This window comes from Hippoglossus hippoglossus, chromosome 8, assembly GCF_009819705.1.
Source record: "Hippoglossus hippoglossus isolate fHipHip1 chromosome 8, fHipHip1.pri, whole genome shotgun sequence".
NCBI classification, from domain to species: domain Eukaryota; kingdom Metazoa; phylum Chordata; class Actinopteri; order Pleuronectiformes; family Pleuronectidae; genus Hippoglossus; species Hippoglossus hippoglossus.
The window spans coordinates 15,908,400-15,931,193 of record NC_047158.1 but is presented as its reverse complement, the minus strand read 5'-3'; the positions used below and the strand labels follow the sequence as shown (position 1 = coordinate 15,931,193).

The window sequence follows — 22,794 nt, the reverse complement described above, 5'->3', positions numbered from 1 at the left end:
TGAAAACATCACCAGAATTATTTTTTATAAAATTTCTGCCAATAGTTCCCTTTCACCTAAATCTTACACACTGAACCTTTAAGCTGAGAATTCAAATATCAGCGTTAATACTCATGCTTTAAGTTGTTATTTGTTTTATGGTATGTTTAAGTTGTGAATTGGTTCAGCTTGTATTTTTCTTACTATCCTCATAAACCGGTGTGTGGTGCGTTCTGCGTGGGCTGGAGGTCTTACTGCTTTTTTGACAGCCAACATTTTAAAACCCAAAATGTCATGAAAGTGGTTTCCCCCTTTCAAGGTCAGAGAGTCGAGATGGTAGAAAAAGTGAAAAGACGGCGAGCAGAGTGACAACCTTTAAGAAATCACACGTCGAAGAGAGTCAGATGGAATTACAGACATGTAAAAGAAGCAGCTGGGCTCTCACATACACTATTCATAGCTCTGACGCACAAAACTTGTTCTTGTTCTATCAAAACAAAGTTAAAATAGAAGCGTTGCCAAAGCAGGACTGATCACAGGTGGGTGGACAGCCAGTAGCAGGGTAAAGCATCATAATGGAAAAGTGTGGCAGCACTAATCCGGTTCACAGGATTTTATTAGACACAAAGCTGCTAACAGCTTTTGTCAACCTTGAAACAGTTCCGCGTGTTACAGGGGAAATTTGTTCGTACCCAGCGGTGGTACCAGATCAGGCTGTGGCACGGCTGATGGACTTGAGGGGGGGGGGGGGGGGGGGGGGGCACATCAAGCGTAATTAGAGGCAGCGTCTTTAACCACGAAAGAGAGTTTTGTATTGTGTAAGAGCGGAGGTGAACATCTGTGCGAGTGAGCGGGGACGTTTTTTTTTCCTACTCACTCCTTCTGTTCATTGGTGCAAATGCAAATGGATGCTGTCAATATTCTGGAAGTTCAGGAGGCGTTTTTATTCCTCTGCACACAAAACTTTCAGGACATTCAAGAGTCATACCGTTATCATTAAAATCCATTGTGTCCTTTTCTCGTGTCCAACAAAAACAGCATGATCTTTCCCTCCTTCTTTCTCTCTCTCTCATTCGCTCATCCATCTCTCTCTCTCTCTCTCTCTCTCTCTCTCTCTCTCTCTCTCTCTGATTCTGTCTTTCACTCTCCCTCTCTTGCAGTCTCCATGGTGACTATGAAGTTCATACCAAGGAACAGGCATACATACAGTATAATGAGAAAAATTAAAATCAAAGTTGAGAAAAACTTTGGCTGTACTTTTGTGCTCTCCTCCCACGTTGCCCATGAGTGAGTCACAGGCCTGCGTGATGGACAGTTTTACAAAAACAAGTGAGGAAAACGGTGGTGGCCAGCGTCATTCAATGGTTCAATCAGCCCATGAGCTGTGAGGCAATGTATTTGTCACATTTTTCTTTTGTGTGTAATCTCATGACGTGGTTGTGTGAATGTCTGCTTGTATTTTTGACCAAATTCAGCAGTACAAGTGATCAAAAGAGAATAGAACTCACAGGGAAACGTTTTTGTGTGATTATAATAGGAACATGTCCAGATCAGGTGATGGTAGCACTTGAGTGGAGGATGCAGGAGGCAGGACATGACGGCTCCAATCACCAAAAGCTCTTGAATCTCGTTGTCTTACCAAGTTGACATCTTCCTTGTGTATGGCGCTTGTTTTTACCCAATCCTGACATATTTGTATTCTTTTTGCCATTTTGCGTCTGTCGCCCACTCGCTGGCTGTGAATTCTCCGGACCTTTTCTTGCCGTGTTCTCACGTGGGCTCAGTTTTTTACTGGGAGGCTGGCAGGAAAGGTTATGGAAAATGTCTGGAGCCACTGACTCAGATATTTGCATTCTCACCTAACAGCCCCTCTGGAAAAGTTCAGGAGAATATATAGAAGTATCGTATTTGAGGCCGTCTATATTCCAGGGTGTGCACCGGCTCTCGCTCAACTTCAGGTGTGTGCTATACACTTTATCTCCATTCTGTATAAAGTTAACTTTATTTTTTTCTGTTAGATAACAAAAATGACATACAAACATAAAACACAAAAGATAAACAGAGGGAGAAAGGAAAGTTATTTCAAGTTTTTTTCATGATGACGAAACAATTGGAATACAGAGCAATCTTAGTGACAACAGGTACAACACAATTAAAGAAAGACAAACTTAGACAAGGGGAACAAAGAAATAATTTTCACTCTGTTGCTGTTCACTTTTCCGAAATATGCAGTCCTCTCTGGTTTTGTCAGAGCGAGTACAATTCATTTCTTCTCTTCCTGTCTCTGCCTTTCTCTTACATAATAGGAAAAAAACAAGCATAATGGTAGTGTTCAAATCTATTTTTCCACAAGGGGTGGACTGAATAACGCCTCCATGCTCATCATTCTTAACAATTATTTCCTCTTTGTGTGTGTGTGCGTATGCGACTGTGTGTGTGTGTGTGTGTGTGTGTGCATGTGTGTGTGTTATTGCCTGACCTTTTCTACCACCTCTCCTCCGTATTGATTGTGAAAACAGACTTGGATTAATAATTCACAAAAAACAACCAAACAGTGGGAGTTTTGACTGCTCTGGTTGCCCATGGCAGCGAGACCATAGCATGTGTTTGCATGTTTGTGTGTGTATATCCATCCACTGTGTGTCCTTGGGAGCATTTATTGTGTACCTGGGACTGCGTTGTTGTATATGAATTGTATGTTTTACACAAACTCAAGGCCTCTGAACTGGACAGATACTGATATCCCGACTTCTGTTCTCTCCATCCAATCTTCTCTTTGAATGCTGTGGGTGGATTTGTTCAGTTTAATATGTGTCTGTTTGAGCTTGGTTATCAGCAACAGTTTGAAGAGCCGCTGAATACATACCATCACAGTGGAGACGCATCTCAGCCTGCATGTGTTGAACCACTTTGTGTAATCACGTGAAAAAGGTGACAAAATGTCAAGAGAGTTTTTTGGTGCTAAGGTCCGACGGCGGTGACCCTGTGCTGTAAAAAAAACAAAACATGATTTCCACAGTGGGATTTAAATGTCAGGTCCTGCCTCTGACCCTGACAGCTCTAGAGATTTTCATGTTACTTCAAGCTGCGTAAACGCTTCGTTCTAAATGTTGACTTCCGCTAATAATTCAGTGTGGTGTTCCCAGGGACCAGTGGTGATCGGGTTAGATGTGACATCAGATCTCAACCCAGAGGACTTTTCATCTCCAGACCCATGCACCATCAGCTCCTCGCCCTCCATTCTGCCTCCAGGCTGGAGTACAGCAGGGTTAAGATGTAACACCGGCAGCGCGTTGGGCTCCTGCGCTTGGTTGGATTGACTTATTACAGGTCTATCTCCACTCAACAGTCACCACCGATCCAAGTCATTAGAGAGCAGAGTGCCTGCTTGAGAGAGCAGCCGAGCAGAACGATGGAGGGAGAGAGGGAGGGAGAGAAGGACAGAAAAAGCTGATAAAAAGAAAGTGGAGAACCAATGTCAAAGAGAGGAAGAGGAGAGGAGGGAAATAGAGAGATGTATATTTGGAAGAAAGAAAAACAAAGAAACGGGGTGATTAATGAAGGAGACGGGGGAGAATGGGGGGGAACCCGCTGAAGAATTGGAGACGTGAGATAGAATAAGAAATCAGGAAATATCTGCTAGAAGAGAGAAGGACACAGAGTGAAGAGAGCAGAGTGTGGGCAGCACAGAGAGAGAGAGACACACAAAAGAGTGAACTCGGGACAAGGAAGGTACAAAATATGTGTTGAAGAAGAAAAAGAAGAGAGGAAGATGAATATGGTTCAGCAGAGTAGAAAGAAAGATGGTGGAGGTGAAAGTAGAACTTCAAGCAACCTTGAGTGACGCTGTCATTGTTGCCCTGAGTTGAAGAGCTTATCGTTCAGTAGTAGATGGATTCTCTTTGAAAACTGTTTTATTTCTCTCCAGCTTCAACTCGATGAAACCTTTTTGAGCATGAAGGTAAATAGAGCAGGTTGAATTAAGAAAACAATCAATATTATCAGAAGATCCGCCAAGACCCAAGAGTCCCCTCATGAAACCACATCTAACTTCACTAGATCCAGATTTTTATTTGGATCTGCACACACTCATAAATATCCGCCTGTTCTTCCCTGACCCGTACTGCACCCTCCTAGTTCCATGGTAATCCGTGCAGTGTTTTTTTGTGCGATCCTTTTGCCAGTCAGTTGTGTAGTAAGAATTCCCAATGACTCCCGATCGCAGGACAGCAAGTAGTGTGGTGTGAACTTGCGCAGCGATCCAATGACTTTGAAAGTTGTGTAGTCTGAACTTTAGTGTCATCTGAATGTTACTGTGACACTGCTGCTGTTTTTATTGTTTTGCTCAGGGTGTGGAACTTTAAAACCAACAAAGCCACGTGGATCCCGTTCAGATCTGGTATAAACATTGGTCCTGAGTGATCGGATCACAAGTGGTCTGAACGCACCCCGAATGCTTGCGTCTCAAAAACCGATTCCTCAAATTAAACTTATCTTTACGCTTCTCAGTATCCACACGTTGATTTGTTTGTGGTCGCCACCACAATATCAACATCAACCAACACATAATAATTGATACTTGACTTCAATTGGAAAAATCAACACAGCAGAGCTAAATGAATCTCATTTAGCTCTGCTGTCTCCTCTCGCTCTCTCTCTCTCTCGCTCTGTCTCTGGCTAATACACACACACACACACACACACACACACACACACACACACACACACACACACACACACACACACACACACACACACACACACACACACACACTTAGTGCATGTTTATTTGCATAAACAGCGGGGAGGTGAGATCCAATTACAGGAGACACATCCAGGACACATTTTCAGGTGTGAACAGATGAATTTTGAGCCATCTACCTGTGATCAGATCTCTCAGGACAGATGTTAATACCAGGTGTGAACAAGGCCTGAACTCCAATGAGACATGTACTTGTATAAACGGGGCGTCAGCGAGACTCGGGCGCATCCACGTCACCTCTGATAAAAACCCCCGTGATCTTACAAGGCACTTGGAGCATGTTGAGAGTTAAAGAGGTATAATGGTGCACTTTGTGTCGCTGGTGAAAAGTGTGGCTCCGTCTTTGGTTTGGCTTCTGTCGTTGCCACTCGCTGGCAGAGCTTGAAATCTCTTGGGAGTGTCATGTTTGCTTCTGCCAGTCACTTCCTGTGTCCATCTGCACTTTTTCCAGATTTGGGTTCAGCTTTGTCTGTTGGTCGCTGTCCTCGCTCCTGCTCCGCATCGCGCTCATCATTTTGGTTTCAATTCACGTTCCTCGTCTTCCCTGTCCACCGGGCTTGCGAGAAATCTAACCCTGTGATTTAAAAAAAAAAAAAAAAAAACATTGCCAGGTCATACGCTCTCTGAGGGACACGCCTGAATGGAAAATGCTTGCACTGTACTGCTGTGTGTGGAGAATAGTACCAGCTTTGACAGCACTCAGGCAGAGGTCATGAAAGGGAGCGGCGCCTTTACATTCATGGCGGAGACTCAAAGGAACCGGATGACTCAGCAAACATCAGCTTACCTCATCGACAAAGTGACACAAAAGTGCAGGAGCCAGGGCAGATCTCAGGCCGAGCCGTGCTCATGTGTCCGGATGCACTTCTAATAAATTCACAATAAAATTTGATTTGATTTGTTATCTTCTTATTATTTTTCGGTAGCGTCCAGCACTCCACTGACCTTACTGTCTTAAAACCTAGAAACCTCAGAGAGAGCCACGTAAGGAAACCCTCTCCCAGGACGGACAGAAGTGCAATAGAGGAATCAACAAAATTACAATATTTACAACATTGATTTGAAGAAAATGTTTGTAACATGAAGGAAAGGCGTGTCAGTGTTTATAGTATTTATACATAAGAACATGTCTGATAGAGATGAAGGGAGCAGCAATGACAATTGAAATGGTAACGTTACTTCCAGTAATGGTAGAATACGTGAGTAGGGACATTGTATCTGTCTGTATGCTCTATTACTGTGTGATCTTCAAATAGCGTTTCCTATTGTTTGCCATCATTTTTTTATTTTGAACTCGTAAAACACCTTGTAACTGTGTTTTTATTGAAAGGTGCTATATCATATATGAATGTTTAATATTGTCACATTACGTTTTTCAGCTACACATCAGTGGTTGCAGGCTTCAAGCCCTATTTGTACAGCGGCTGAAAAAAAAAATCCTGCACCACAATACAACCGCATTTAAATCTATCAGATCTAGATTTTTATTTGATTCTGCATGATCAATGTATATGTTGCAACGAGCTATATCTCGCAATGTTAAAGGAACAAAAAGATACCGCATCCTTCCACCAAGTTTTGTGGTAATCTGTCAAGTACCTTTTCACAATCCTACGATCTTACAGACAAACAAACACAGCATACGGATGTGGGCCACTTCAGGCAATGATGCAGCACTTCTGGCCAGGACAAAATGGATGCAAGCCTAAAATGGCCCACTTGTAAAATAGAATATGTGCCCAGAATTTCCCAAAACAGATATGGGCCTTTTTTGGCAAACATGCGGCGCTCTAGGCAAGGTGTAATCTGGATGTGAACCCATGTGGTAAAGCACAAAACAAATTTTTGTCACCTTTGGCACCTTTGGTTGAAATGCAGTATTCCTATGATGCACCTGCGACCCAGATCTGGCAAACGGGAGCGGACCGGCCCATTGCCATCACTCCATGCAGTGTGTAGGCGGATGTGGGACGTGGGCCGAATCTGGTCCTGAAACAATTTGGCTATGTGAACAAATTTAGATGACATTATAACCTTCTTGGCAGAGGTAATGACGGCACTGCAGATAAGTAAGTAACTCTGATTACATAACTCACATCTACATGCAAATAATTGTTTTTTTAACATTATTGTTTCACGAATCCAGAAAGAAATCACCCAAAACCTGTTCTCACTGCTACAAAACATTTTTATTTTCAAGTGATCTAACAATGGTTATTCTAATGATCTAATGATGTACCTCTACTTACCTGCATGCCGCGTTCAAAGACATTCACAAGGTTGTAAGGTTGAAAAACACACAATACTATATAGTAACTCAAAGCTTATGTAAACATGTAATTAGATAAGAGTGAGGCGCTAACACGAGGGAGACGCACAAGTGGTGTTTACATATGAAAGCAATCTTAACAGGCATTTACTTGACCTTTCCCACAACAACAACAATTACACATTCAACAGCACGGACACCCGTATTTGCTGCTTTATTGATTTTTCTCTCTGTTAAGCAAATTTTAATTATTTACAGAGCCACATCCGTCTGTTCACAATGTGTAAATCCTGTTTTTACCAGGTTAGTTTGCACAGTCAACATTCAACATCATCTGCAAACACATTCGCTTCCAATGCGTCCGTGTCCTCGTCCAGCTTTTATTCCAGCCTGGGCACAAAAATGTGTGATCCATGAGCACAACCTTTTTGTGTGTTATTTTCAGTCACAGAATACGAAACACGTTGTTCCTTGCATGTTCTGTAAACAGGTAAATGTATATTTAATAGGGGGAATTCCAGGGATCTAAACACATGCAGTTGTTAGAGAGGACATACGGCTGGGATTCAGTGGTCGCTCTGCCCATGCTCTTCTCACTGCTCTAAGATCAGATGAATGATTTAAGGAACTTTATGCATCTATTACATCCTCTGGTGAAAAGTGTGACTCTTGTGTGTGAATGTGTGAGCAACGACACGAGGATCGCCCAACGTCTGATAAAGAAAAGACTGGAAAAAGCCATTTTTTATTTCCTGAATAAATACATACATTGACCCTTTGTCAGTAGATTAACATATAAAAGCCAAACAAGGAAATCTGCAACCTTACTTGATTTTATGCTGTGTGTGAACAGAATGGAAGCAGAGGGGAAATAACATGATTATGCCTTAGTTCATATTAACTTATTAAAAGAGTGATGGTAAATATTACGTGTGGGGAAAACCAATGCTATAAAAGTCTTTTGCTTTGCACTGTGCACAAAAAGTCATACCATCATGACCTTTATAGTTTTATTTAAGTTCCCTTGGGGAAAGAAAAAAGACAATCACGGACATCGACTTCACAAATCTAAAATAAATAGTCTGGCAAGTTGTTAACAATGAGGTGAATATTTTCTTCAAAGAAAACATCTCTTATTTCTACGCTGTTCACTTCAAATTAACAGCTGGTTCCTGTCCAGCTGAACATGACACTGCAAATTATATAAAATAGTCAATAAAAAAACTGTCAGGTTATTGTTTCAATTTTCTAAAATATAAACCTGTACAATTACCAAGTCCCATTTTTTTTTGATGGCGGTAAGAAAAATGGAAATGTTCTTCTCAGTCGGACCCCAGAGCCAAAACTAATCACTTCTTGTTTCCCTGTATTTAGGGAACTTTAATTCCACTGCACCTGCACCAGCTGACTGGCTCCAGGGCCAGAGAAATAATTCAAATATAACCTGTTACGACGAAGATGACTGTTTTGCTAAGAATATACAACCTTTGTGTAACGTATACACAGGAAATAAGAATTCCTGCTGCCGTCAGGTGAAACCAGATTGAAAAATAAAACGAGAAAACTGAAAAGGTCAGCTAGGATTCGAATGCGACTGTAATTAAAAAAAATAATGCAATGGGATTTTCATCTGACAGCAACAATGTACAGTCTACAGAACAGAACAATCTTCAAGCTTTAAGCTACTATTTTACAATCATATGCAATAATTAAAGTGTATAAAGTCTATAGCATACTTACCCTAAATATGTTTTTAGCTTTGGGCAAACAGAAAGAAAAGTAATATAACTTAATGATAAAACATTACAAACATCAATATTTTGAAAGAAATTCTAAATGGATGCTTATGGTATATTTTATGTAAAGGTTTGCTTCATAACCCACAGTTATAGAGAGCCACAGTCATGATGTAATGCACAGAAAAAATCCAGTTCTAGGGAATTCAAGTGGAGAGTCGGGCCTTGGCGGAGGGATACGCTCTTCTACTATCCGTGATTCACATGATCAGGTAGTCCAGACTTTGAATCTCTCTTAAGGCTCTTTAACGTTTATGTAATTTTAGTCTCAAGGTTTGAACCTGTCTTATCTGTTGGTTGTATGTCTGTATTTTTATTCTTGGGAAACCAGACTAAAACCTCTTTCACCCTGATGCACCACTGGGGGATTTATTAGATAGAAATGTCCCAATTCAAACCAATTTTTACAGCATTCTTTGATTTCACTGCTATTAACTCAGTGGAAATGTAAAATAATATCACGATATTAATATTTTTTATGGCTGTTTTCTGTCAGAGGCATCTTTGTGCACAAGAGTTAATGCTTTGGAAAATAGGATTGATAAATATGTGGGACGGTATAGGGAGCCTGTGTGTTTTATTTTATTTCATTTTTTGTATTTCAACTATGCCTGTTACATCCCCTGTGTCTATTCTAAGGTGTCCGGATCGGCGTCCATGCAGGTCTCCCAAGGATTGCGAGGCATGTGGGGCATGGAGATGAGAAGCAGGGCTCCTCCGCTGAGGATGAGAAGAGTGAAGGAGGCGCAGGCGCAGGTAAAGGACCAGGAGTAGTAGTATTCAATCCAGATGGTCTCATCACTGGCGATCATACGTTTGACAGACTGGCGCATCACCTCGACGGAAATGATGATGCAAAGGCCTGGGTTCCAAAACAGAAAGGAGGGATTGTAAAGGGCAAAACAGTTTAATCAACCAATTTTACAATTCCACATTTACACGGCAGGATTTTCAGATTTATTTTAACGCTGTAAATGTGGTTTTCGTTGGGAGATCACACTCATCACAGTTAATTTCATCCCTCATACAGAATACTTCAAAATGTTGTCCCAGAGCTACATCAGCTCTATCACTACTTTCCATCTACCCACAAAAAAACCTCAGCAAAAAAATTACCTTTTCAACTCTGTTAATTTAGCTGCATCTGTAATATTCATCGCAAGAGAAAAAGTGTGTGTGACGCTGACGCACTACTTTTCAGGTTGAGCTGTGAGAAAGACACAAGAGAACCAGAAAGAGAAACTGATTTGTGATCCACATCGTGTGTTATATCTGACCTGCGAAGGCAAAGAACATCCCGGCGGGTCGGAGCAGGTAGTCACGGCCCTTCCCAAAAGAGAAGATGACACAGAGAGTGCCCAGAATCATGAAGAACAGACTGAATATGGCGATGGCTGCTGCTGAGATATTGTACTCTGAGGAAAGAGAAGAAAAAACAATAAGAGGCGGGATGCAAGGGAGACGGCAAGATGGAGAAGACATAATTATTGTTTCAATATTGCACTCGGGCGAGTTATGACACGGATAATTAGCCTTTAAATTAGTCATTTATATAAACTACATGACAGATAAGATGCTGCAGGCTGAGAACAAGATGATTAGAACATCGTTTTCTCCTTCCGCCCACCTCTCATCCTGTCTGTTTGTCAGATAAAGATAATCTACTCTTTCTTTCTCTGTAACGCTCCAACTGTGATAAAAAATGATCTGATTCCACTCAAGCATTTCGACTGTGGAGCAAACACCAATGTGTGAATTAACCTTGAACTCAGCGTCTTAGGCTCCTTGTTAGAACCCGTGTAGGAATGCATGTTTTTCTGTTTACTATTAAGCTCGGGAGGGGCTGTGTGTGAGAACGCAAATGTCAGAGTCATAGGTTCCGGATATTCTCCGCGGTTTTCCTGCCAGCCCCCTGGTTAAAACAGCCGGACATTGTGCGGAGGATTCACCACGAGCGAGTGAGCAATGATGCAAAACTGAAAAAACTAAATTATCTCAGGATGAAAGTTCAAGTAGCCCAACTTTGTTCTTACAAAAGAGATATAAGAATTAATTTTTTCACGAATGACGCCTCACCAGTGCATCTTTGTGCTGAATGCTGTTACTTTTGCTCTCTGTTATGTTACATGCAGATTTGCATTTATTTCTTGCCTCTTATTCTGTGTTGTTCTTTTCATGTCTGTCCTTAGAAGGCTGTGTCCTCTTTGGTTTTCAACCTACAGACCTTAACGTGGTTAGCAACACACCACTATAGGACTTAGACTGTGTCCTGGCTCATAGGAGCATAAAAGTACAGAAATATGAGGAGGTTAAATCAAAGTATTTTATAATGTAATCGTAAAATTGACAGGCAGCCAAAGAAGAATCCTGGAACAGGGGGATGTGAACACAGGCTATAAGAATGATCGACTGTATGATTGTGTGCCTTTATGGGAATCAGGCTCATGTTTTCTTGCGTGTCTTTCTGTGTCTGTCGGGCGCTGAAACAGAGGAGGGAACAGAGGAGCTATTTCCTGGAAATACGTTAACTTTGAAAATAACAATCTCGCTGCAGTGGGTGAGATAAAGGGATGAAAGTCAGAGGACAGGGCAGCAGATTTCTTTACTTCTCTGATGTGAGTGATGGTCTGCAGTAAAACAACACGTAATCCAGGCAGCATTATCTCGTGTATCCTAGAAAATCTATTTTCTATTGCAGTTGGTTAGAAAACGAATGTAGAAGACAGGGTTGTCTTGTTTCATCGGAGTCTCGCACATGACATACATGCATTTCCACACATGTTCCGTGTTGTACAATGTGGGTATGTGATGTTTGAGCTCATGCACATTTAGTAAATTTGATTTACTCCCATTTTCTTTTACTTTAGTAGAAATGGTTTCCGTTATTCACTTCAACAGTCTGTGTGGTAAAGAGAAGGCACCCACCTTTCTGGGTCTTGACTTCAAAAACTTCAGCCTCTTCCCCCGATGTGAAGTGTTTGAAGTAGGAACAGTTTTTTGCTGCAGAGAAAGACAGGATGAGAGACGAGGAAGAGAGGGATAGAGAGAAATCAGAGGGGAAGACGACACATGGCTCAGACTCTTCGATGTAAATGTTAATTCTCCAGCTGGAATCAAATACACATGGATAAATGAGACAGAAACATAGGGTTTTGGTGAGGGTCTTGAAGTCTGAATCTGAATTCTATATGTCAGAAATGATTTGTCAGCATGCATAGTTTGAAACGCTTCTGCATGTTGTAGGTCTTTCTCAACTAAACAGATATTAGCACAAAATAGTAAAACTACACCCCAGAATAACTGCAGTACACTCCTTCCACTAGCATACTTCACTTTACCTTCAATTATGGAGATGTGTAAATGTGGGACTCTACTTACAACTGGACATAAGTCTTAAAATCAATTTACAGTCTTTACAGAAACCTTAAAGAAGTATGTATTGTATGCATGGCTTCATAATTTATTTTACCCAGGAAATCAGGGTTGGTGTGTGGCCACCAGCTTGCAAAAATGTAAGGTTATTGACTCATGACTTATATGTTTGAGATCACAGTGTCTTTAGTTTTACCTTGTAGGAATAGCATAAATATTCTTCTCAATAATACCATCATGTGTTTTAAACTCTTCCTGAGAGTCAAGCTGCAGTTCTGTAAGCTGGATGCAGCCTCTGTATTATCTCATACCCAGGAGCGCATGGCAAACCCAGCAGCTTGAACCCTCCTGCTTGAAAAACATTCTCTGTGCCCATGATGGTAGAAAATGAAATAAAAGGTGTGTGTTATAGAACCACACATCTTTACTTGTGTCTAAATCGGTAAAGAATCGGCTTTCACAACTGTTCCACTTCCTCTGTTTGTGTTTGATCAGGTGTACATGTAACACCGCTCTCCAAATCCTCTCCAGTATTCTGCAGCTTTGCAATCATCCCAAAACAAATGTCTCAAACTCAAATCCTTCCCCGTCCTGTCGGCTGTGCGCTCATACTTTTCAGAAGTACAGTTCACACAGGAATAATGAATTTCTGCTATTTCATGGCCCCAAACTTTAGTCCTTTGACCACAATCTCCAATATTGCCTGATACAGAAAAAATGATTCCTGGGTGCTGTCCTTTCCAACACATTCATTTATCTGTCGTCTGTCTCTGAGGGGAGCAGGGCTGAGAGGGAGGGCTGGAGAGGACATAAAGGCCAAGTGAGTGTCCCCTCGTTCCTCCACTCACCATCCGTTCTCACTGAGATTAAACCCATAAAGCAGACAGGTGCTCTCTCTGTCCACACCGAGATGGACAATGTTTGTGTGTTGTCTCTCTCGCTCTATTTGTCTCTCTCCCTCTGTGCGTGAGTGTGTGTGTGTGTGTGTGTGTGTGTGTGTGTGTGTGTGTGTGTGTGTGTGTGTGTGTGTGTGTGTGTGTGTGTGTGTGTGTGTGCACTAGGCAACAGTGGAGCTGTTTGTTATCCAGGACGAGAAAGAATCACTAAAGAGGTAACCTAGCAACAGGCTGCTGCAGGTCTTGGCTAGTGCTATCTATTTACTCATGTAAAGGCATATTAGGGCGTGTGTGTGCGCGCGTGTGTGTGTGTGTGTGTGTGTGTGTGTGTGTGTGCGTGTGTGTGTGTGTGGGGGGGGGGGTGTATCTGCAAATACATTATTTTCATTAGCCTTCTCTCTCTCTCTCTGTGTCGTCACCTCTGAGATAATGCATTTCATTCAGAAATTATTCAGACCACTTCACGTTTTTATGCTGCAGCCAAAAACATATCAAATGAATGAATCTACACTAATTACCCCTTAATGACAGAGTAAATATAATTGTTAGATACCATTGCAAGTTTATTGAGGGATACTTGAGTATTAGGATCCTTTACTTGGTACTTACAGTAGTTGAAGCACCACTGACAGTGATCACAGCCTCGTGTCTTCTTGGGTATAACGTGAAAAGCTTGTCAAACCTGGAACTGGGGAATTTCTGTCTTTGTCCTCTGCTGATCCTCTCCAGCTCTGTCAGGCTAGATTGGTACACAGGTATTTTTTTTTGTTCTCTCCACAGTTCGGTTTGGCTCCAGTTGAGCATTGTCTCTCGGCCGTGGGCATAAGGTCATTGTCCTGTTGGAGGAGGAACCTTCAAACTGTATCTTATTACTTTGGCTTTATTGTGTTATAAGTGTAGAATGATGAGTGGAAAATGTATTTAAATTATTTTTGCTGCAATATAACACAATAAAGTCTCTATGAGGATTAACAAAAACAAGACATGTATACCTTCGATTTAAACTGAGGAAGCTTCAAAAGACTGAACCACTGTTTATCTGCTGGAGGATGAATTAGTAAAGGATCATGTAGAAAGCACTGCAAGAAGATGGTAGCAATGAGCCCTGCTCTCCTTAGTTTGGCTACTATCTCAAATCCCTGTGTCTCAATTCAGGGCGTACCCACGAAGACCGCCTCCTTTATGTGCCGCGTAGACCGTAAAGGCCAAACCCAAATGAGACGCTCAGGTCTACAGAGGCTCGTCCCGCCCTTATTGCTGTTGCCGGGCAACAGAGCTGTAGTTGGACACGACGAGAAAGATTTAATGCTCCTTGGTTTTTTAACATTAGCCATTCAGTTGAGTTGAAGCATCAGACGTCTCGTCACTTGCCGGCACCATTACCTCTTTGAATAAACGCTTCATCACTGAAGGGCAATGAATCCTGGGATAGGTTGGGTCAGGAAAGATCCACCTGTTGGAGCCTTCGTTTCCTGGGGATGGGAGGACGCATTTGAAGGAGCCTTGGAAAATGGAACAGCCCAATCATGCCGCCGTGACGAAATCGGTCTTCAAGTGCAGCCTCCGAAGGATGCGTCCCCTGATTTAAGACACTCATGTCTTCTAGTTTACAGTCAATTGGTACTAGATTTGCTCCTCAATATCTGCATTAAATGAAACAGCAGATTGTCCATTTCACACAGAAGGAGTAGCTATACTTACAATTTCAATATATTCATTAGAAAAAAATGTATGGTTTATTTTTTTCAAACTATTGATGATTAAAACAAGGTTAAACAATACATCGTGTGTATCCCATAATCTTGTAAGTGTATCGTAAGTGTAGATGGAGAAGATTCAGTCTGGGTGTGCCTCATCAACCTTGCAGTCATGGCTAATGGGAAGATTTAGTTCTGGGGGCAGCGTGATAAGAAGGCGGCATCGCCTGTCATTTTAGTTTTGCCTCTTTCCATTAGACTCCGCTGCCACCTCCTCTCTTTGATATGCAGCTTCTCCTTTACACATTTCTCTCCTTCTCCACCTGTCATTACACCTGTCACCTCAACTTCTTCTCTCGGTTTGGTTTGGTTTTCCATTTCCATCTTTTTCCTTTGGTTTCCCTGCTCACATCTCTCCCTCCACCCACATTCCCTTTATCTTTGGAAGTTTTTAGGACGCACCCACAACGTGCTGACTTTTAACTGAACTATGCTGATATTTTTACATATCATGACGGCTGTGCAGACAATTTACACTTTGAAAATAGCTTCTATCACTTTTTGCAGGACTTTGGGTGTTTTTTTTTTTAGGTGTTGAAGGGAAGGGGGGTGCTGTTCTTATTCTAGCCAGGCAGGATGACCGACTAATTCTGGGTCAATGTGAATTGGATGAGTGGTGGTATTTGAATGGCTGCTGCACTAGGAGATGTAATAACTGGGGCACGACACCTTGCGGCTTTTCCTGTACACGTATGTGTGTGTGTATGTGGCCTGACCTTTATCCTGAAATTCAAAACACTAGAGTCTGACTGACTGTCGTGATCACGGTCACCAAAAATGGCATCATAGCATCACATTATGTAAGAGATTTCAACAGTTATCTCTGAGTATCATATGCAATGTTGCATGTTTCCGATTTACATAACAGGGAGTGATTCATTCACATTTTGAAAAGCGTACTTGTTTTCTGAAGGCCAAAACAGCCGCACACCTCTACAGTTTGGGAGCAGGGACCCGGCAGACTAGAAGGAAAAAGGGCTCTTTGAGTAAAAAAGTAAAAGTGGTTGTTCAAGGTGATTTTCAGGGTATGAATTGAGGCCACCAGCCGTGTTAGTCTCTTTCCACTAGAGAACCAGAAAATATGTTGCGATAAAAAATATCAGATGATAAACTCCTTTTCTCCCTTGCTCCCTTGCACACACGCTGTATATGTGTAGGAACACACCCATGCAACACAAAAAGCACTGTTTATGCTCTTTCGTGATCCATAAAGCATTTGTTTGACTTTTACCACACACTAAAGCTGTCATGCGTCGTTTGTGGGAAGCAATTTCAGAAGTCATTTAGGTTTGCCGCTTTGCTGCCGGTTGTTACGCAACACCTTCGCAAGAGCAGTGTAATTGAGCCCATATGAAACTGTTGGTGTATGCACCTGTTGACGACTACCTGTCTTTGGGAAAATGCCAATGCGTGTGATTAAATTCGGTGACTCTGCGCTCGATGATGTGATCGGTATTCTGCACTCTCGTAGTTTTTTCTCGTTTTTTCAACAATCAGCCTAAAACACATCTATTACACACATAGAATTCAAAAGCAAGTTCAGTAAAGCTGCTGTGATCATTTTTACAGTCAGCCTCTCCATTAGGCCACAGACACATCCAGAACCTCACTTTCCCATCCTACAGCTATAGGTCGAAAGTGGGAACCAATCAGGCAACAGTTACTAAATTCCCAGCAGCTACCAGACCTAATCACAACGCAGAGTTCGGTGCCTGAGCTCTGTACTGAAATAGTTGCCCTGCTTAACGGCGACATAAACATCACGTGCCCTAGTTAACATTACACTTAACTGTGGTGGCAACACACTTGGCTCTGGCAGCACGTACCGACAGTTAGCTAGTAACTAGTTCAAACTGGATTCAACATGAAAAACAAAAACAACAAAAAGCCTACAGCTGAATGGGTTGAAGTCCCACACAGCACAGGGACGGAAAACACGAATGCAAGAGCCACAACACAACTGCAACAGCCACAGTTGACAGTGTGGGCGAGTTTGGAGTATTTAGCTGTATTAAGCACTCAAACTGATTTGGTGTTAAATGATTGTAGTTGAGTTTAGTGCCCTCTGCAGGTTCTGTCATTGTTTAGGTACTGGTACCTGTTTGAAAGTATTGATATAGCACTGGTATCAGAAAAAACCCAAACGATACCCGACCCTATAACATAGAGTATGATCAGGGTATTTAGTACCATTGTCTTGTTGCTTAATGAATCATCTCAGTGTTTATTTTTAACTCCATTGACATTACAGGTTGAACATTGTAGAAAATGACTTCATGACGCAGACCATGTCACACGGTGTTAATGTTGTTGCCTGAGGTTTGCTGGCTTGTTTTTATAAGAGTAAAAAATCAAGTGTGCAGCCGATCCAAGCCTTCAGTGCTCAGCCGGGCTGCCCAGCTTCCTGATAGCACTCTATCAAGGTGGAGGCAAACCGCTGAGGTCAGAGAGCGGCTGTGTTTCTCTAGCCTCTCCTCACCAACCTGGAAGATTGACCAGTGGGGGATCAGCAGAGACAGAACCTGACATTCGGAGAACCAGGGCTTGAAAGGCCTTTTCTCTGCCACTGGAGGACAATCACCGAACAGATTAGTTTGGATTTACTCATTTCCTCCCACAAGCCTCGACTTCCTCCTGATGAACTCACTTTCAGGAAGCAGGAAAGAACCCGACCAACCATACTCACTTATGGAAGAAAGGGTAACTGGTTTCTCGGTGTACTGTGGTCAAATTGCTTGCAGTTAGTTATTCTGTTGGTGATTGGTTGGTACAGTCACAGCATGAATCTGCTAATAACATTTGGGGTCAGTGTCTGCACTTAAAGTAATGAGTTGTCAACCTTTGCTCCGATTGTTTTGTGCTATTTGACATCAGGGTTGTGTTGTTCATGCACATTTGATTTACTTATTTAAGATTTCCCTAAACTGCTTTTTTTTTCTCACACCGTTTCATCTCTAATCTCAACAAAGTTCCAGCTCCACACTCATAGATCCATCTCTGACAATAGCTGGGCCACAAATGGGGAATGATGGGCTTTTATAACAAAAACCATTAGGCCGGGTTCAGTAGCAAACAGCCACGTCTCCAAATCCAAGTGTGCAGGCCCCATTGTGGTTGTGGGAATGTCGCTACAGGGGTCTCTGACAAAACAGCTGACATTTCTTGCTGCACAGTTGACAGGCAGCAGCAGATTCAAGGAGGGTGGAGCCCTGTACACCGAACCGAACTCTCCTCGCTGCACCTCAAGACGAGCTGCGGCAACTTCAGTCCATCATATGGTTTCTCTCTAGTCAAGACATTATGTACATTTCAGGCTGTGTTGAATATCAGAGAAGCAGCTGCGATCCTGCACAGATGTTGGCAAACTATTTTACTGCTGCTGTCAGACTGTGGAGATTGTAACTGGATCGTTCATCGTATTTGAGTTGTCTATCAGCTACCATATGCCCTTCTGTCATTTCCACAGGTGATTGACTTGAAGGGGGAAAAAAATCTCTTAAAATATTGAAATTTCGTCCTCCCTTTTAAACCAAGAATGTGTTCTGGAGGAACACTTGTCAGATTTCTATTACAGACACCTGTCACACCTCCTCTCTGGTTTCAGACATTTTCCTGAAAGTTTCCAGAGGGGCTGTTTGTGAGAACGCCGATGTCCAAGTCGAAGCTTTGAGCAAATGTGAGAATCCGGCAGTGAGCGAGTGGGTGGTCGTTTTGACGACGTTTCTAACACACAATGGACACAAAACAACAAAAAAGAAAGTTCAGTATCTGAATGTTCAGGACATTTTCCTGTTTTTGAAAACGTGTCTGAACCGGACAATCTCCTGTTGCTTTCTTCATATGTGAAATGCAAACTCTGGAAAATATCCAGACCCAATTTAACCCAATTTACCCTGAGTTCATGACTGAAAAAGGCGTCTGTCCACTGGTCCTGTTGCTTTGTGGCTTCTCAACATGCGAGACATAAAACTTAGTCCAGTATCCCCTGTCTTCATCCTCCTTGGACTCTGTAAAAGTGCTCCCCCTCTCCCCATCAACCGTGGTATCCCTCCCTCTAACCAACCATTCACACTTCATCTTTCTTCTCCCCAATCCCCTTCATCCCCTCCTGAGTCTCCCAGGTGCACTCTAACTCATGAGCTGGAGTGGGAAGCCACACTCCATTAAGGCCTGTACTGATCCTGAGGTGCCGCAGCCGGAGGCGAAGTCAATGACAGAGTCCGAGTGAAATCTCTCTCTTAGGCTACAAGGCACGCGCACACACAACCAGTGGCCAACGCGACGCAGTTTACCTCAGGGCCGGCTCTCTTGTGATTAAAGCCGTAAGACTATTGTGGAGAACTTTGAAAAGCAAGACTGAATACTTGTTTGACTTATTCATTGAATTGCCTACTGTATAAAAGGGAGGGAGAGAACCTTACAAAACTGGTTTGTGTCTTGAAGATCACTGTCCTGCTTTTTTTTTTTTATAGCTTGTAATTAGCTTGTGAGTATGGCTAAGAAACGGTGCGTGTAGACATTGTGCCAGCCAGGGTTTGTCAGTGGCATCAGAAAATACTGATTGAATTAAGTGACTTCCTTAGAACACTGCTCTCCGGTCAGCCTGTTGATCAAAGTGAATCCTCAGGTCTGCTTTGACACCGCGAATCACTCTGAGCAAGAGACGTAGACGTTAAAACGCATCTTATGATCTCATAATTTAAGGTGCGTTACGGTGTAACGCCTCCTGCTGTGATCAAATAGCTCAGAAGAAGGTGCAACAGAGAAAATGAAAGAAATAAGGGCCTCGCTTGCTCCTCATCGCGCATGAAGAGTCTCTGAGGGCAGACAGAGACGGCTCGTGTTTTTGTCACGTTAAATGTGAAGTATGGCTGCGATATGCTTCCATTACACACTCGACTTCAGCTGTTTGAGTGCGCTTAATTGGCAGTCTGTTTCTGGTGCATTTACAAGGAAAACTTTTAAAGTGTGCAGATGAAACCCACGTACGTCAATGTTGAGGCTCAATTATAACTGTGATGAGCAGACGGACGATAGCATAGACCGCCCTATTCAGCTCTTAAATCTGTATCTGCTTTGACCTTCATCTTTACACTGATACACGAAGCAGAACTGCAGCATTAATATTTCTTTACCGCTTCAAGTCCACTTTCCCTCAATAAGAAAATAAATCCTCACTGTGACCATACATCCAGGGTTGTTTGGAGTCCGAGGAGCTTGTCAGTCAGCACCTATACAACAAATAGAGATGCTTAGCCCAAACATTTCTGCCATGCTTCCATACCTCCAGGTAAGCTGATGGGGCCGCAACCTTTGCCCTGGGGGTCCTCCTCCACGATGAAGATGCTCTTCTTGCAGAGCCTCCACAGGCCAAAGTGGGCTGCCTCGCAGGTGGCGTTGAGCTTCTCCACGCGGGGGCTGAGCACGGCCCAGTGGTCGGTCACCACCGCCGCCAGCATCGCCGACATGCCCACCACGATCACCACAGACGTGATCTTGACCTTGGTCGCCTGCTCCTCAAACATGCTGCTGCCCGATGTGTGTGTGTGTGTGTGTGTGTGTGTGTGTGTGTGTGTGTGTGTGTGTGTGTGTGTGTGTGATGGTAAGAACAGTCAAGGTTGTTTTGGTTGTGTTTTTCTTCTGGTCCTTGATGCCAGATGTTGAATCCAGAGGTTCCTCGTCTTGTCTGAAGCTTCACTGTACACTGATGTCCTCTCGTCTCTCCTGTTCTTCTACGGCTCTTTTCTTCTCTTTCTCTGCCTTGTGCCGGGTGGTTGGTAAAAAAAAAAAGGGACCAGATAACAGTGCCCTAGTTTCTACCTCTCTCCTCTCCTCCTCTCCCTCCCCAGTTGCCTTTGGCGAGCTTAGGCCATTCAGCTTCGAGATGAAGATGTACCGGGAAGTGCTTACACCTATTACACCTATTACTCGACCATTGGCAGGAGTTGGGTCACGATCAGACGCTTTCATTTGACATTGAGGTGATCCAATACCCAGGTGACCCGATCAAAGACAGTGGTTGCAAACTTAGGGCAATATTTGACAGTCCTGATCAGTATCTCACTGTCATTCCTGATGTTATCAATCCATTCTCTCTCTCACATTCTCCATCAGTCTGATCCGTTTCCAGGCTCAGTTGTCTCGGGCTCTGCGTGCCAGGGGACTCCTTGGGTTGGGGGGGGGGGTGGGGGGGAGTTGTCGTCTGAATGAGCTGATCTACATAGTCAGCCAATCAGCAGTCATGGTTTGAGGCAATTGGGTCCCACCTGACTCCAGCAGCTGATCCAGATTTGGAAAGTGAAAAAGGGTGTTGGCAAAGGACCTCTGAAACTGGAGGTTTAGTTGGCTTCTGTGTTTTAAATCAGATTGGTTTCATACAATATATATTTTACTAAAGCATTGAGATATAGCTTTTCCACTATGGGTTTCCCCCCCATCATTATTCAAAAGCGGTATTTCAGTTTAAGAGCAGTAGTTATTGATTTCACATTCAGATTTTGTAATGCTGCCACTCAAATAGCCCTGCTTGTGCTTAGATTTGCTCTTCTTGCACTCGGACAGATCATCGACATCTGGCATTCTATTGGTTGGGGGAATGTATGACAGACTTGTTGCACAAAAACATCCATGCGTGGAAGATTAGAGGAGAAGTCCGAGAACAGACTTTTAAGGCAGACGCAGAAGCAGTGTGAGCCAGAGGAGAAGAGCTGAAGCTGGAGCGCAGGATATCTAAGCACAAGCAGGATTTGAATGCAAGCCTAGGATTCTGAAGATGTGAAATCATTGCAAAATCTGAATGTCAAATCAACAAGTCCTGCTCTCAAGCTGAAAGACCAAGCACTAGTAAAAAACTCTATATGCCACCTACTCTTAAAATCTTAAAATACATGGTTACTGCTACATGTTAAATAACATCTTAAGACTCTAAATTGAAACAATATTCTGATCCTGCACTCAGATGCTTTTGATGATTGTGGCTAAAAAACGTCAATACCCACCTGACTGTTCACTGCCTATCATTTTCATAGTTTTTCTCTCTTTTACTATCTCTGTCTAATAAAGGCCCAAAAAATATAAACTTAAGAAAGTATAAAAACATGATACATCTCAGAGGCATAATCAGCCTTCTCCCTATGAAGTACTTGAGTAAATGGACAAGCTTTTTATAAACCACTGTGCCCCACTTTAGACAGGACTCTGGCCCATTTTCAGCCCTGACAACGCTCACACAGCTCTGGCTTTTTAACACATTACATGGCAGGACGTTTAAAGGAAGAAGTGGAGGCACAGGGTTTCATGATGATGCCTGTGTGTGTGTACCACTCTAAAGCAGAGAGAAGGAAAGAGGTGGGGTCACTTGTTCAAAACGAGTGTTCATGTTTGTGTGTGGAAAAGTAATTGCTGGGTCGAAACTTTGTCGTAACGTGAGGGAACCAAAGTGCCTCATTCAAACACCATCAGTAGTTAACTGAGCCAGGAAATTGATCATCAAAGACAAATCATCTCTCTCACTAACTTAAAAAAAAACTAGAAACCCCACAGCAGGGGTCGAGAGGAGATGAGAGACGGTTGTGTTCATTATCACGTTCCACCTGGATGCATTTGCAGCAAAACTGCTTTTTCTCCCAGAGGACGAATCCCTCGCCGAGGCTGTGACAGCGACCGCTTGTCTTTTAAGTGTGTAATAACACAGCCTGTCTTACTGGGTGACCCTCTGACCTGCTTCATTTGCTACACGGCTCCCTGGAGACTGTAAAGCGACGGAGCACCTCGCAGCTGCTAAGTCTCCAAGCAACAGACAGCAACGAGTGCCCCAGCGGTGACGCGTCATACCAGCGTGTCACACGTGGAGGGATCGCCGCATGTCAGCCGAACAGCAAGGTGACACACAGGAAGTGGATGACAGCACCTGGCAAGAAGGACTATTTATCAACATCACCAGAAATATCACTGGCAAACTTTC

At 42.9% G+C, this 22,794-nt stretch overlaps 1 protein-coding gene across 1 annotated transcript; it reads right to left on the bottom strand.

Moving 5' to 3' along the window:
- Positions 1-7,736: 7,736 nt before the first annotated feature.
- On the bottom strand, positions 7,737-20,912 carry cacng1b (calcium channel, voltage-dependent, gamma subunit 1b). Its single transcript, XM_034594446.1, has 4 exons — positions 20,116-20,912; positions 11,732-11,806; positions 10,084-10,221; positions 7,737-9,668 (listed from the first exon to the last, which is right to left on the bottom strand). The coding sequence occupies exons 1-4, from the start codon at positions 20,354-20,356 to the stop codon at positions 9,436-9,438; spliced, it is 687 nt and encodes a 228-aa protein (XP_034450337.1). The 5' UTR covers positions 20,357-20,912; the 3' UTR covers positions 7,737-9,435.
- Between the last annotated feature and the right edge of the window lie 1,882 nt (positions 20,913-22,794).

Coding starts and splice junctions, on each gene's coding strand:
- cacng1b (XM_034594446.1), bottom strand. CDS start 20,356: ATGTTTGAGGAGCAGGCGACCAAGGTCAAGATCACGTCTGTGGTGATC. Junction 11,807..20,115: donor CCCCATCAGCTTACCTGGAG/GTATGGAAGCAT, acceptor CTTTCTCTGCAG/CAAAAAACTGTTCCTACTTC. Junction 10,222..11,731: donor TGAAGTCAAGACCCAGAAAG/GTGGGTGCCTTC, acceptor CTCTTTCCTCAG/AGTACAATATCTCAGCAGCA.